At 40.3% G+C, this 16,377-nt stretch overlaps 1 protein-coding gene across 4 annotated transcripts in view; it reads right to left on the bottom strand.

The window, feature by feature from the left end:
• Window positions 1-16,377, bottom strand: part of TNIK (TRAF2 and NCK interacting kinase) — a 414,490-nt gene that overhangs the window by 38,302 nt on the left and 359,811 nt on the right. For all 4 annotated transcript variants that reach the window (XM_082840052.1, XM_082840053.1, XM_082840055.1 and 1 more), the window contains 3 exons: window positions 10,590-10,753; window positions 8,461-8,558; window positions 1,842-2,026 (listed from right to left, as the gene is read on the bottom strand). In XM_082840052.1, the coding sequence (XP_082696178.1) occupies window positions 1,842-2,026; window positions 8,461-8,558; window positions 10,590-10,753 (447 nt within the window). The remainder of the gene's footprint in view (window positions 1-1,841; window positions 2,027-8,460; window positions 8,559-10,589; window positions 10,754-16,377) is intronic.

The following is a 16,377-nucleotide window of genomic DNA, read 5'->3' as shown; positions in this document are numbered from 1 at the left end:
AATTTTGTCTCTCTCCAACTAGAATGTAAACTTTTGGAAGGCAGAATTCACGTCCGCACTTCTTGAATGTCTCAAAGCCCTCAGTATGGGGTCTAGCACACAGTAGAAGTCTTACCAATCTTTTAAATTCACAATCCACCCTCATAGCTGTATGCTCAGTGCTTGAAGGGAATTCAAAACATCTGTTAGAAGAATGAACCAATGCTGAGTTAAGACAAAAACTGAAGGGACCAGCATATTTTGTGGCAGTGTTCTGGATTAGTGATTTTGCCTCTAGAACAACTTTATTTGCTGTTAAAAAAGCAATTTAATGCAATTTGTTTCCAAATGTCATATTTTAGCATATTTATGGTTGTCAATAACTGGGTAATCAGCAGTAAAATAACAAGTATGGATTTTCAGCTATGATAATTGGACTTGTCTCTCAGAATTGCTTGTATGTAACGATCGTTAATCAATGGATGACATTTCCTGCAGACTGGGAGGCCCTGTCTCGCCAACCTCTGCTGGACAGGACTGTAATCTGTGGCCTGAAATGACATCTTCTCTATAGGGAGTAAATGTGGTGTGATGACCAACAGTGGTAGCTGAGTCAAAGAAATGGAAATGAAGGAGGAGTGAAGATGGAAAAGTTAGCATTGCTCTTTATCAACGTTATGGCAAACCAGGGCTGGGCACCTTGTGTTTATTTGGGAGAGGAAATGAGAGATGTATGTGAGTGTGACTGTATGAATATGTTTGTTTGAATTGGGGAAGTAATAGGGGAAGAGGAGAGGTTCTTTTCTAGGATCCAGTCTGATGACAAAAAGGGAAAAGAAAAGAGAAGTAAAGGCTGTAAATACTAAGGGAAAGCTAGGTAGCTATAAATATCTAAAAAAGAAGACTGTACGTGGTGCAGTCACAGGCTGCAGCAAAGAGGATCACATAAAAGAGACAATGGAGAAGATGAAGTAGAAAATCAGGGGTGTATTTAAGTCAAACACTCAGAAGCTTCTCTGCAGGTTTGTTCGACTCCTGATTGTTTTGCTGGGATGCTAACCCATGCTGCCTCCTGCATTCCACCAGTAGTGGTGGTGGTGACAGTGAAATATACGTCTCATGTTGTCAGTTTTAACCCCTAAATGCCATTGCCTATAATTTTGCTCTTTAGTTCTAGGGTGTGGCTGTCAGTATCACTTGCCCAGAGATGACAGGAACCAAGAAAGCATCACCCAAGGGATGGTGAACGCCACAACAGCTCAGACAAAGCATATGCAGTCCTAGAAATGCTACATATTCTAAGTAACTGTGTCTAGGGAGAGGGGTGAAGATAGAACTATGCTCTAATAAAAACGTGAATCCCCAAAGTCAACTTTGCCCGAGACTCATAAATGATCTTATATTTAATTCATATTTCCTGTCCTTTTGTCTTGGAGACCTAACCTCTCCTGACCTACAATGATGAAGCAGGTCTCGGGAGGGACCTCCCTGGTGGTCCAGGGGTTAAGACTTTGCCTTCCAACGCAGGGGGTGTGGGTTCGATCCCTGGTCAGTTAAGATCCCACAGGCCTCGGGGCCAAAAAACCAAAACATAGAAAAACAGAAACAGGGCTTCCCTGGTGGCGCAGTGGTTGGGAGTCCGTCTGCCAATGCAGGGGATGCAGGTTTGTGCCCCGGTCCGGGAAGATCCCACATGCCGTGGAGCGGCTGGGCCCGTGAGCCATGGCCGCTGAGCCTGCGCGTCCGGAGCCTGTGCTCCGCAACTGGAGAGGCCACAACAGTGAGAGGCCTGCGTACCGCAAAAACAAACAAACAAACAAAAAAACCACCAGAACCAATATTGTAAAATGCAGGTCTCTTACATCAGTCTGGGTATGTCGCTGACAGCCACCGTCCCGTCCTGGGTCTCGCTCTCTCCATCTTCCTCCTCTTCATCACTGCTTTCCGACTCCTCACTCGAGGAGGAGTAATCCGTCACTTTCTTCAGTGGGCGGTTTGTTTCTTCAATCCGGAGTTCTCTTAATTCTTTGGCTAATGCCGTCAGATCCTACAAGAGAAAAGCGTGTCCAGCGTATATGAATTATAGAACGACCAAAGCGACGTCTCTCAGCAAGTCTCCGACTCAAGCAACAAGAAATAAACAAGAAAAAAAAGCTCTCTATAGAACTGTTACAAACATAGTTACTGCATGAAACCAAGAAAACGATGTTTGTAGCGCGGAGAAACTAGAAAAGAAAGATGAAATAAATTTAAACTTTGTTCACAACCAATTGCTAGACTGAGACTGTTCGGTTCTGAATCTGCATGTGTATATATGTGTATGTGCACTGTGTGTGTACACATATATACAAACACTGGGTTCACATTTTATTTTGGGAAGGTGAAGTTGGTCACCCACCCTCATAGTTAATTACCCACAGTATTAGAAATTATTCCCCAGTATTTTGAGACTCCTGCCCAAGCCATAGTCATGGACTTTCTCCTCTTATGATTGCTACTGTACCAAAATCTAGCATCAGTCACAGAACAGAGCAATTCCCAAGGTTCCAGCTGCTACAATGACTCATTTGGTGTGTCATCATTCCCTGGACAGCCGAGGCCCCACATCAAATAATGGCCCACCCCAAAGCCCAGTGCCACTGAAACTTAGAGCCACAGAGCTGAGTTAATCAAGAGGAACAACAACAAAATAAAACAAATAAAAACAAAAAAGAGTTCTCTTCCAGGACGATAGGTGTTTCATTTTCTTTTGTTTGATATTGCGTCACCTGGCAGAAACCCTGGCGGAGAATACTGAAATGAATGTGCAAACACCAAAAGGAAGAGGTAAACTTTCAGTTTTCCATGAGTATGATGAAACCTTTAGCCTTATGGATGTGATGAGGTGGTATTTAATCACCAGGCACATGGCAGGCGGTGTGCTGAAGATCTGACTACCTTTTATTGTACATGCTTTCAGAGCAATGCAGAGGGAAGCAGTTCTGCTGAAGCATGGCCGCTCTCATTTGCATGGGTTAAACTGCCCTTGGCACACAGCATGCAAGTGAAGAAAAAGCAATTTGACATCAGTCTTACCATTTCTCCCTATATTAGTGACCCATGTGGGAATCAGAGCATTCAGTGAGAGACAGGGGATTAGGGAGAAAGAAACTCATTTGAAGATACTAAATCCCACAGTTTTCTTATGGCCATATTCTCTCTTTATTTCAATCCAGAAATGTATTTGCCCAATTCACCTGATGTAAGGTTAGAGCAATATAGGTGATCTAAATGACATCTGATAATCTATCCTGATAGGTTAGAAGAAAAGTTGTGATAAATGTGTGTAATTAAATTATAAATATAATTTTATTTTGAGAAGACAACAGATCATCCTGTTTCTTTACTGGTGCCTATATGTGAGGCCTTAATGTATTGGTTAAGACTAAGGACAGAAAATGCTGCAGGTTTTTTATTTGGTCTAGAAATTTAGAAAGTTCAAGGTGTTACGTGAAGGATTCATTTCTTTCTAATTTCATAAAAATCAAAGGGACAGCAATGACAACTTTTACATTTGTTCTGTAGTCATTTGAATTGAAGCCCTTGGAAAAGGGAGGCTTTTGAAAATTCAAATTGTGCATTTTCCACCCAAACATGCTCGCTGGGCTTTTACACACATGCACACACACATGGCCTCAGTCTCAGTGGATATAGTTATCCCATCCATGAAAGTGAAAATAAAATTGTATTAAAAAGACTCAAACTGTTTAAATATAATGTACACCATGAATGAAGAGGAAAATTACCACACAGAATTTTAGGCAAATTTATTTCCGGTTTCTTTGGTGATGGGCCAAAACAAGAAGAGCTAATGCTCAGATTTCAGCTTTTTACTTCTTATTTCCCCTTGACAATTGCCAATGTTTATCTTTATCAAATTGACGAGAAAGTGAAGGGTATGCTACACTTGAGCACATTGGGAAAATACAGTTTAGATATTTGTTAAAACAATTAATGAAAAAGGACATTATAATCCTCCAAACCAATAAAATAATTAAAAATTAGATAAATTTATTTTGTATTTTTCCTTCTCTATGTTAGGACCATGTATGTCTCATCAAATAATACAACTAGCATCTAAAATGTTACTTGTCATTAAAAAATTTTTTATTATAATTTAAAGAGAGAATATGGTTAAGAGAGTTTATTTCTAATGTCAGTAATTCTGAGTAAAATATAATAATATTAACTATGATTTATTTAAATTAATAATACATTTTCCCCATGGGTTGGTCTTATCACTGACATTTCAAAGCAAGACAAAGAAGATTTAAAAAAATCAAAACTATTTAGAAATATTTAGCTGGTCCAAAGTCCATTGATTTAAAGTAACCCTCACTTGTTAAAATCACCTAAATTTCTCCAAACACTGTATTTAGGAACACTTTTAAAGCTCTGACCTGCTTTATAATTTCACTTTTAATTAGAGGTTTGTTGTTTTTTTTTTTTTTGGTTTTTTTGGTTTCTGTGTTTCCTGAAACTTTAGAAATAATCGTAAATTCCTTTTAAGTTTAATTGGTAACAGCCTGGCAGGTGAGACATATATGAAAATCCCAAGGTACCAATAATGAGTAACTCAAAACTAATACCCCAGCCAAAGAAAATTAATCTTCCATTGCCCATAGTCTGTGTGTTTAGCTGAAGTTTTGTTCCTTGTCCATTCACCCTGGAAAAACTTAGAATAGCGAAGTTATAGGAAAGAGACATGATCTAAAACTGACACCATTGTGTTCAGATCCATTTTCATATGTTTTATTTTCTGACAATACCAATCTTCTCCATATAATGAGTTTTTGTGGTAATTTATTGCTTGACTGTCTCAAGCCTGGAGCTAAAAAGTATTAAGAAGAGGAAAAAGTGCTATTTACAATAAAAATATTTGAGAATGTATAACTGAAAAAGAAATATGGCAAAATGTTAAGCTTTTTGACTAGAGAGTAAAGATAGTTAAGGGGCTCTCACCCAGAGGTTTCTTTCATGTAACACTTTTTAGAATCAACTTGATATAATTTTTCTTTCAAAAAGGCTTATTTAATCTGACAATTATGCATACTCTGCTTTAAAAGGTGCTCTTTTGGGTATCTTTTTAAAAACAATAGAGTTTATGCAAATTTTAGTTCAATTTTTTAAACTATTAAAATAATAGTTAAAGATTTTAAAGTTGTTTTTCTCTTTACATATTAAAATAATTCATTTCCTTTTTAGGAAATCTAAAGATATGACTTGGGGAAGTCACTTGACTTCGAATCTTCAACTGAGGGAAAAAAGGTTTGCTCCAGTTCTGTCCAGTCTATGGATGTGCTCTGGAATTTGTCAGATTTCTACATACAACACAAAAGTGGTGGTAAAGCCAGTGTTTGCTTATGTATCTAATCTTCATGACATCTATTTAATTGTGCTAAAGTAAAAAGAATATTTATTTTGGAGGGTTGTATTAAATAATCACAGACTACGCTATACAATCTCATGCCCCATAGGAAGGAATGCCAAATGCATGGACACTCCCCCAGACTGACTTTTATGGAACTCAAATAATTAAATTAGCAATAACAAGCAATATATTTTTGGCATTTTAAGACTGCTCATTTCAAACTCGCGTTATCTAAATGGCATATCAGTCACGGTGGATGGAAGCCATCTTAAAACCTAGGAATGGAGATGGGAGAGAGATTTAACTCAAGGTTTTTTGACTGTGGCACTACTGCCATTTGGGGTGGATAAGTCTCTATTGTAGGTTGTTTTCCTGTGCACTGCAGGTTGTTTAGCAGCAGCTCTCCGCTCTACACACAAGACGCCAGCAGCACCGCTTCCCACCTCCAAGTTGTGACAACCAAACTGACTCCAGACTTTCCCAAATGTCTCCTAAGGGAAGGGGAGTTGTGGGGGGGATACTCATCCCTGGTTGAGGACCACTGGGTTAGGTAGAACCAAGGAATCCTGTGTTTTGGATCAGTGATACTCAAGGGGTAGGGTTAGAAGAATCATGTGGAGGGCTTTTTCCAGTCATCCATGGCTCTAGAGATTTTGGTGTACAGCTTACACCCCCTCAATTCTTTGTACCTCTGTTGCCTACCTCTCATCTCTGTCCAGTATGCTAGAGTATATCCTGAAATAAATAAAGCAATTTTTAAAAGCCTAAAATATCCTGGGTTAACCAGATGAAATCCACGAGAGCCCTTTCCCTCATGACAGCCACCACCAAGCTAATTTCTGGACTCATAAGAGGAAACCTTGAGCTGTGCACACACATGACCATTTTATTGGCAGCCTGAGCACCAGAACTGTTTGGGAGAAAACTGATAAAATTTGTGATAATCCCTGAAGGCTGTAGCACAGAGCAATTAAAAACATTTCCCTTTTTTCTTTCTATAATGCCATCCGCACATTGTAGACGTGTAGAATCTTTTTTTTTTATATAAGCAATAATTCTTTAACTATGATAATGACTTTCTAAATCACTCTGAATGGTGAGGCGGTCACAATTCTGAAAAAGTGACACTTTTTGGTAAAGATCAGACACATAGAAACAAGCTTCTTCCACCAGAATAGCTCCGCGCCTCAGGCCCTGGCTTTACATAGCGCTGCACACTTCAGAAAATGCTCCCGCACTCATGATCTTGAGTGAACCTAAACAACCTTGTGAGCGAGGAAAGGCAGGTGTTTTTATCCCCATTTTACAGATGAAACTGGCCCAGAGAGTTTGTGAGACTGGCCCCTCCAGTTATTTATTGGGGGAGCCAGAATCTGAAGGCAGCTTGTTCACTCCCAAAGCCTGTGCTTTTTCTACATCATTTCACAAAAACGGTGCACAGCCTTAAAGCCATAATGCTAGCCTTCAGATTCCATGCGGTTAGGACTCTTTGCAGAAGGCCTCTCTCTTCCAAAACAACTCCACTACGCTGTATTCATGCAGGTCTGACAAACAGCAGTGAGGCAGTCATCCTTCTTAGCAAGCTACTTAAGATTGGCAAAGCCATATATTTTTCTAATGGAAAAATGTCACCACAGATAAGGAAATCAAGTTACTTAACTCGCCAGGATTCATTAACTAAAGTTGACGTTGCTGCTGACGCTGTAGTTAATGTCCCACAAATTAATCTAACAATACCCGGTAACTCCTTGTTCACAAATCACACACTATAAATGTGGACGACCCTAGAATGATGTCTCTTTTCTTTGTTAGTAAAACTGCCATCCCCTAGCAAGGCTGGCGAGTGCAGGTTAAAAGCTCAGGCTTTGCTACTGGAAGATACTAGGATGAGAAACTGTGCCAATAACAAAGCACCGATGCTTATCTTTAGCTAGACTGGAACGTTGGAAAAGTGACATTTTGGCTAGAAGGAAGGTCTCTGGAGCTATACACAGTGTCTGAGGGGCTCAGGCTGGCTTCTGTGAAAGGGCTCTCCTCTCAGCAGGTCACTCCAAAGGAATGAACTTTCATCTGTGATCCAATTGGCCACCCTTCTGAATATCAGCCTCAGGAAGTCAGTTTATATTTACATCTTGTGAAAGCATGACCAAGCAAATAGGTAATACTAACCTCATCTATAGCTTTCTTATAGCTCTGAGATAAGAGGAAACCAATCCAGAAGAATCCACATGAGGGGGAAAAGCCGGAAGAAAGGCAGCAGGTTAGACACAAAATGGAAATTGTTAGTACACAACCGATAAATGCAAAAAGGGCAAGAAGAACCTCAACCCAGAATGGTGTGAATGCCCTTCATTGTTACCCTCACTGTACTTCCTTACTTTAAAACGTAAAAAAATAAAGTAAACGAAAACATCTTCACATCCATTTCACAGAAAATATTCTTGGAAAATTTAAATAAAATAAGTATATAATAACTCATTCCAAATTAATTTTCAAATTTCCACCTCCATCCTCTTATTTCTTTCTTTAAGGCTATTTGGGGTCTGACGTGTTACAGCAATGAAGCTAGATTTCAGGTTGTCAGCCCCCTATCAGACCATGCTTATCAAGTTTTGGTCTAGAAAATACAGTCCTAGAGCAGCAGAAATGCAGCAGAAAAATTGTAATATTAATTCATGTGGAAAATAATATAGGAAAAGGCTAACGTAAAAAGAATATACAAGAAAAATCCATAGGAAGTGCCCAAATATTCTTAATTGTTACTTTCAACATCTTTTCGCTAAAGCTGCTGAGTAGAAATTATGGAATAATGTGAGTTATTTCTCTTCCTGTTTTATTCGGTAACACAGTGCTAATGATCAGCAAAATAACCAAGAGTAGATAAGCAACCCAAGATCTGTTCATTTCTTTCCTAATCAGGTATGACTTCCTTCCAGATGCTCCTAGCATCCGTTCTTATTAATTTCAACATTTTCTGTTTCATAGTCATGAGTGCATCCCCAACCACTTTATCCTGCGGGTTCTCTGGGAAATTAAAAGAGTTCAAAACTGTTTGAGAGAAAAGCACTCACAGCCGGTCGACTAGGTCGGGTAATTTCCCTGGATTCTTCAGGTTTCGCTTTGGAAGGCTCATGGGGGAGCACAGGTGATCCTTCCGACTTACTGTTGGCTAGAGGAAAAAAACAGAGGGCCAAGAAAGATAATGACCGTCAGAAGGTGCTGGCTCAAGTTCTGGAGTTCTGTGGTGAGTCAGCCTTGGAAATGACTCAGCGGACACCTCATTCACTTAGGCAAATCCTCAAGCACATCCGTGAAAAAACAGTAAATGTTCAGGCAAACAAAATCAGCCATACGCATTTAGTCTTATAACCTGGAGGTCACTGGTAATTATACGAAAAACTAGCCAGCACCGCCATTTACCGAGCACTAATTCTGTGTCAGGCTTAGTGTTAAACGCTTTCTATGTCAACTGTCTCGTTGAATCCTTGCTCCAACGCAATGACGTGGCACTGTTTTCCTGTACGACAGTTGAACACAGAGAGATGACACAACTAGCCTAAGGTTACACTGAAGTTATGTGCAGAGCTGGGATTCTGTATGATTTCTCAAAGTCCTATTCTCAATTATTATACTAAACCAGCCTCTGAGTTAGCATCCTATGTTTGATTTCTTCCTTTACCACTTACCCATCAGGATAAGTTTTTCTGAGGAACTGTTGTAGAAAAAAGTAGAAACCTGTTTTATTCGGAGGAACGATTTTTAAATGGGGGGAGGAAAGGGGAGTTGTCTAGGGTGAGGGCAGGAAGGAGAGTGTTGGTGATAAAGCGGAAGGGCCCTAGAATAGAGGTTATAGAGCAAGGGCTGGGGGAGGGCTGCCTGACAGCTACAAGTGAAGAGCATCCCTCTGATTTATGAGATTATAGGTAGAGAAGAAGCAATCTAAGGTGGGAGAGATTCTTTTGTTTGGTTTCAAAGTGGTCTTTCCTGGGTAGGAATACACCAGGGATATGAGTGCTTTTAACCCAGGAAAACTAAAGGCCAAAGGAAAGAAGGTAAGAATTAAACCTGAATCAGATCAGAGAATTAAAATGGTATACCTAAGTTTGGTTTTCTTTAGCATTTGCTCTAACTAAGCAAATTAAGTTGCTTATGAATAGAAAAAAGGTAAGGGAATGGCAGTTTTCCAAGTAAGTAACTTTATATCTGGATCAAGGCAACAAAAGTATACATAGCTCCGGGTGGTGCCACTGATGTCAGAAGACTGCACACAGGGGCAGCCACGGGCCAGTTCCTATCCCAATTCATAGACACAAGCATTGCACGTCTGACATCGACCTTTCCAAAATGTACATACATTTGAGTTTACTCAAAGAAATATTAGGAGGTAAAGTATAATTGTGTCTAATGAAGAGGCTAAGCGAGAATAAAGAACTGGTGATTTTCATTAGGCAGAGTAATTTATAAGTGTTTTCCAAATGGCACTTCAAAAAAATCCCGGTCTTTATTACTTGGAGGCCAAATTATCTTCTGAAGAAGATTATGCAGAAAGAGTACATTTTGATTAGCTATAAACAATAGGTTATCATGTATAATTAGCTGGACACATTAATGTTTTTCACAAGCTTCCTCATTAATGAAAACTAAGCAATGAAGAATGACTTGAATTAAATGGTCAGAGAGGCTAATTTTTACCTCTCTAATAGGAAAAACCAGAAGAGTCAAGTGTACTTTTTAAGTCATAGATTTTATATCTTCTCTCAAGTGTAAATTTATTCTACATTAGCCTTTATTAACTTTCCCTTTGAAAAATACCTTGTATTCTGAACACAGTTGACACAAGGGGAAGAGGATACCTGGGGGTCCATGAAACTCTAACCAATCAATCAAATGGAAATGGAAATGCGGGTGACTGATGACTACATTTTCAAGTAAGACCAATATTCTGTGATCTCCCTGGAGAACACTGGTGTCTGCAATTAGAAAGCATTTAGTCCACACTGATGTCACACATATAACTGGGGATGGTGGTCCACTCCCCTAAGGAGACTGAGGCTGAGAGCAGTTAAGCAGCTCTTTAGCATCACACAGTGGTGGCCACGCCAGGACCAGAAGTCCTAGAAGTCAGGAAGTAATCTGGTTCCCTGTGCATGGCTCTTCTCCTCAGGGAATGCTGTCCTGGAAAGGTAGGGGAAAGCGTTACCTCGAACCCTGGTCCGTTCACTGGATCCTGCTTGTGACCCAGGTTGAGAGCCTCCTTGGGAGCTGGGCTGGGAGCTAGGGGTGCTGGAGCTGGAGGAACTGCCACTGCTGGTCCTCTGCAAGGGACTCTCCACGATGGGCTCAGTTCTCCGGAGGTCAGGGTTGCTGCATGGACAGCAGAGCACAGAGATTACACTCTCAAGACCTTGCCACTGGTAGACACAAGCATAGTCCAGTCCCATCCCCAGTACAAAGGGGTAAAGAGAGTACCTATATGACCTTGCATTACAGGGGTCAATGGTAATGACAGTCATGCTATCCTCTGTGGAGCTCCTGGCCAGATTCTGCATCTGGACGGGAAGAACTCTTGACCCAACTCCTGGGTCATCACACCAAACGTATTAGCTCTGAAATGGTGAATCTTTAAAGGAGGCTTTCTTTTAAACCCCTTTTCCTATTCTCATTGTAAAACGCTTGAAAATATTACAAGATAAAAATAAGGAAGCAATGCATGCAACCTCTGAATCAAGAGATATTCAACTATATTTTACTGGATGGAATATTATCTTCTAGTCTTTTTACTTTTGTATGTATGGAAGCACACTGTATATTCAATTTTGTGTCTTGTTTTTTTCCCCTTTAGACTGCATTGAGAGCAGCTTCTTATGCTTCTAAAAACAATAATAGCTGCATAGTATTCCATAATATAGATAAATTAGTTCAACCATTCTTCTATTGTTAGGTGCTTCCAATACATGGCTATTATACGTAACAGTGAAATAACCATCTAGATGCATACAAATATTCACAATCACATCTCTCCTAGAACTGGAATTCTTGGGTGGAATGGCATGAACTTAGGTATGTATGTGCACATGTATATGTATGTGAATGTATAAACATACTGCCAGTTTTCACTGAAGTGTATGAGATGATCCATCTCACTGAATCCTTACCAGGCTTTATTATGAACAGCTAACTAATTTGTAAAAAATTGTTTCTTGTTGCTTTAGTGCAGTTTTTAAAAATTAAGTGAAGTAAGTCAGAAAGAGAAAAACAAATACCATATGCTAATACATATATATGGAATAAAAAAAAATGTTCTGAAGAACCTAGGGGCAGGACAGGAATAAAGATGCAGATGTAAAGAACGGACTTGAGGGCACGAGGAGGGGGAAGGGTAAGCTGGGACGAAGTGAGAGAGTGGCATGGACATATATACACTCCCAAATGTAAAATAGATAGCTAGTGGGAAGCAGCCGCATAGCACAGGGAGATCAACTCGATCCTTTGTGACAACCTAGAGGGGTGGCATAGGGAGGTTGGGAGGGAGATACGAGAGGGAGGAGATATGGGGATATATGTATATGTATAGCTGATTCACTTTGTTATACAGCAGAAACTAACACAACACTGTAAAGCAATTATACTCCAATAAAGATGTTATTAAAAAATGTAATTCTATGCTTTCCTTTTGCTCTGCCCATTTCAGGAGTATTAAGTGGGTAACAGGTACTCTGCACTGTGTTGGATGTCAGATGCTTCATGTATAAATGTGAAAATAATATGGTCCCTTCCCTTGAGACACTTGCAGTTTGGTCTGTTAAAATCTGGCCACAAAATGGCATCATTAAAGCAGCAACTAAAGCAAATAATTTTTTTCTGAAAACACAAGAGTCTTGGTTTGCAGTAACGTATTTGGCGAAAATATTTGGTTGAGATGCAAAAATTCTTAAATATTGGGTTATTGGAAGACATGGCTGGTGGTCTTGGAAAACAAGTGAAAATAAAATATGTCCTTGTAATTTATTAATTTTGATCATACAAATGTAGAATTTATGACAAAATTCACCTCTTAAATTTTTTTATGGTAAAGGGGTTGCTAAGTCAACCTAACAGTAAAACTGACTGCAGAAGTGAGTGCTGGTAAACTTAAGGAAAACTTTAAAAATTCTTGATATTTTCATGGCACTCCTTTGAGTAGTAATTATTTTTGTGAAAACTGTTAGCATTTAATTGATTGAAATGGATTTGGATCCATAATGGAAATACCCTCCCTCCTGTTTGGAGAATACCTAAAATGATAAATGTGTGATACTTCTGCAATATGCCACCTTTCAAATTTTTCATTTTTTTTCCCCAAAGAAACAATCCTATCTCCTTTCATTCCCAAATAATGAATTCTTCCCCACTGCCCTCTTTCATTAAACAGTAGTGGTCAAGAATTATTTATGTATAATTAATAAATTCTAAAAATATTTTTTCTAAAAATTATATTACGGGTCAAGGGTGATGGGCACACTAAGGTTTCCTGGCGGTTGCTCTCATTTTGTGGAGATGTAATGTAGTGTTCTTTGTATGAAAAAAAACAATCTACGTAGAGAATACAGTTCAGTGAGTTCTGAGTATTTTCCCTGGCAGCTGTGGTGTGGTAGCAGGATCCAGCCCTTTGCTCAAATACAGCACTCCTTTGATCATTTAACCAAAACCTTTCTATTAAATACCTGCTTTGTGAGACCAGTGGACCAGTTTGAGGGATGGAGGAGAGTACAGGTCACAGGGCAGACAGTCAAGGTACAACATAATCCTAGAGGTGAGACATGTGCGGTGGAGACAACAGCCAGCAAGGCAAAACTCCATGTGCTGTGCGAGCATCTGCAAATGGTGTTGGAGTTTAGGAAACAAGGCACACAGCCTAGAGTGGTCAACAGTGGTTCAGGAAGGAGACAGGACTTGATTAGGCTTCAGAGGGGTGGGGGAAGAGTGAGAGCAGACATCGACTGGGGTTTTCCTGGGGCTTGTTGATGTAAAGAGGACGCCACCCTGACTGGGGACCAAGTCTGCGTTAGGAAACCCCGGAAGAGTGGGTCATCAGAAGAAATGGGCGGCTTATGCAGCAATGGCCTTAAAGCCTGGCAGAGAACATGGGCCAGCTTATGAATGCCTGGTCAGGACGGAGGCAGGCTGACCAGATAGGAGGCTGCTGCCACGTTAGATGATAAGGCCCAGGCCAGGGTCGTCCTGGCATAAAAGAGTGGCCTGGGCATCAGCAGAACCAGCGGGATGAGCCTGCGTCTCTGACTGGGGCTCAAGGGCCTCTTTCAGTGTGAAGTTAATTGGATCCCATGGGCATTAAATCCCTGACCTGGGCCTTGTTAGTACAAGTCCCCTCCAACTGGAGCTAACCAGTGTGGGTGCTGATCTTAATAGGGTGCTATTTTTGCTGCTGGAGTCTGAAAGAAGTGTTTAGTGTCTAGGTAACCACACATAGAAAGAGGGAAACCTTTAAAATGCTTTTCTACCTTATTTGCTTTTTTGGTAAAATATGAGTGTTTTGAGAAAATGTCACACTGTTCATATTTTTCTCTTCCTTATTATGTTGTAATTTAGTCTGGCCTAGGGGCCAAGGGGGCTGAGATAAATGCTCTTAGCGGGGATCAATTTCAGAAGAATTCCATGAAATAACAGATTTCCCTTGTCCATATACTAACTGAGCCTACTGAGATCCAAATGTGTAAAAACTTGAAAACATTCATATAGATTTCTTTAAATGCTAACTGTTAGCTCAGACATTTGCCATCCTGCAGAGAATGCTGTTTGGTCTATAAAACACACAGTAAAGTGAAAATTATTCCATTTACTTGAGTCATAGAAAAAAGTCAAAACAGAAAATTAGGATTACAAAGTGATTTCTTGGCCCAAATACTAGGGCCAAGTCTATAATTAACTGGCTGCCCACCAAAATTCATTTTACTTTGTTCTTTGATGACATAGCAAATGAGGACAAACAAGCCATAAGAAGACAGGTTTGGGATGGGGTGGAGAATTATTTTTTGAAATTAAGCATTTAGTCACTGGGTTTTGACTGGGTGTTATTGGATTAATTTAAATCTTTTCATACTCTGAATGTACTTGTTTAATCAAATTTTAATGTGCTTTAAAAGAACACATGAATCAAAGTTAAATGTTAAAGTGCATGGTAGGTTTTAAAACAGAAATTTAAAAAATGAACAAATCAAATCATGATTTAAACTCAACTGTTCACCTTGACATTTAAGGCAGTATAAGGCATTTGGGAGTCTATACAGTATTGCAAAGGACAAAATATTTAAAAGCAACCCTTTTTTTTTTATGGCTTTATGGATGGGCAGTTGTCTGACAAATGGTACAAAAAGAACTATGAGGACTTTATTAGAACCAATAGAAAGTAAGACAGTCTCTATGTTCACTAACAGCCTCCCTCCCACTCCGCTCCCACCACCCGTGAATCACATCTCCCATTGTCTGTGCCCCTGTGTATTTCCTTTACACACTGACTCTGGGCTTGGCCACGTGACTTGTGGTTGCCAATGGGACATCAGTAAAGATGATAGAAGCAAAGGCTTCAAAAGTGCTTGTGTATTGGGGTTTTCCCTCTTGGGATGCTTTCCTGAAATCACCAAACAGTCAAGAAGCCCAGGATGAAAGACCACGTGAAGGTACAGCTGACCTATCAGCTCAGTGCAGCTGCAGAAGCAAGCCCAGGTGAGACCAGTGGAACAACTTTGCAGCCAACCCACAGAATCGTGCACAATAAGAAATTGTTACTATCTCAGGCCACTATGTCTTGGCATGCTTTATTATGCAGCAAAGGTGAACTAAAGCCATCTCTAGCACAGTAAATATTCCAAATCCCAAAACGTTTTAAAATGCAATCCAATCTAGAGTTGCAAAGTCTGATTTACATTTTTTTTGAGGTACACGTGCCTCTCACTGTTGTGGCCTCTCCCATTGCGGAGCACAGGCTCCGGATGCACAGGCTCAGTGGCCATGGCTCACGGGTCCAGCCGCTCCACAGCATGTGGGATCTTCCTGTACCGGGGCACGAACCCGCATCCCCTGCATCGGCAGGCGGACTCTCAACCACTGAGCCACCAGGGAAGCCCTGATTCACATATTAAATGCTGGTCACTTAGAGATACGTGACAGCAAGGAACAGGCTTGTTGGGCAGATTGTTTTACAAGGCAGAGATAGGGATTCTCCATCCTCCCCCTCCCCTGCAATGCCTCTGACTTTCATTGCAGGTAAATAATTATTACCTCTTAGCTCACTTCCTCTCTACCTTTTCTGTAAGCAGAAAAACATTAGTTGTCTTCACAAGGTCTGCATTCTTTGTAAAAAGTACAATGTTTAAGAGGTTCCAAGGGAAAAGCACATGATTTGCAAACCACTGACCATCAAACACCAGTTATCTTAGGGCCTTAATATCATTAAAATAACATTTCAGAGGGAACAAAGAGCTGCTTTTTATTTGGCTATAGAATGACAGTTCTCTTTCTTTTTGGTTGAGAGAGGGAAAAAGATTTAAAGTTGAAATGATGCTTGATCTATAGCAACTAAACTTCTAAACAACTGATCTAATGAACACAGCCTTGAAGGCAGGGTTCCAATGAGCAAGATGCACTGATAATTGGGGGCTTATCACCGCTCAAAGAGGGGGACTGATAAAGTTCAGGCCGGCAATCCAGCCTGACATTCCTTTGGCTCCCTGGTCACAGTCCACTCCAGGCTTCCTCAGCTGCTCCCAGCACCAGCTCAGCGTGAACCTGACGAGTCACTGGACAAAAACTGCTCGTTGGCAACTCCACTCAGACGAGCTAGCTTCTTTGCCCTCAAGGGATGGATGTTTTTAGTGCAGCTCCATCTTATTTATGGACTGACCCCTTCCTAAGGCTTTTCATGTGAAGAGGAAAATGAAAGCTTTATGATCAAAGGCATTCCATATTTTAGGATCTGTACAAATGGTCAT

The sequence above is a fragment of the Leucopleurus acutus genome (genome assembly GCF_964270905.1).
Source record: "Leucopleurus acutus genome assembly, chromosome: 5".
NCBI lineage: Eukaryota > Metazoa > Chordata > Mammalia > Artiodactyla > Delphinidae > Leucopleurus > Leucopleurus acutus.
This window is presented reverse-complemented; position numbering and strand designations above follow the sequence as displayed.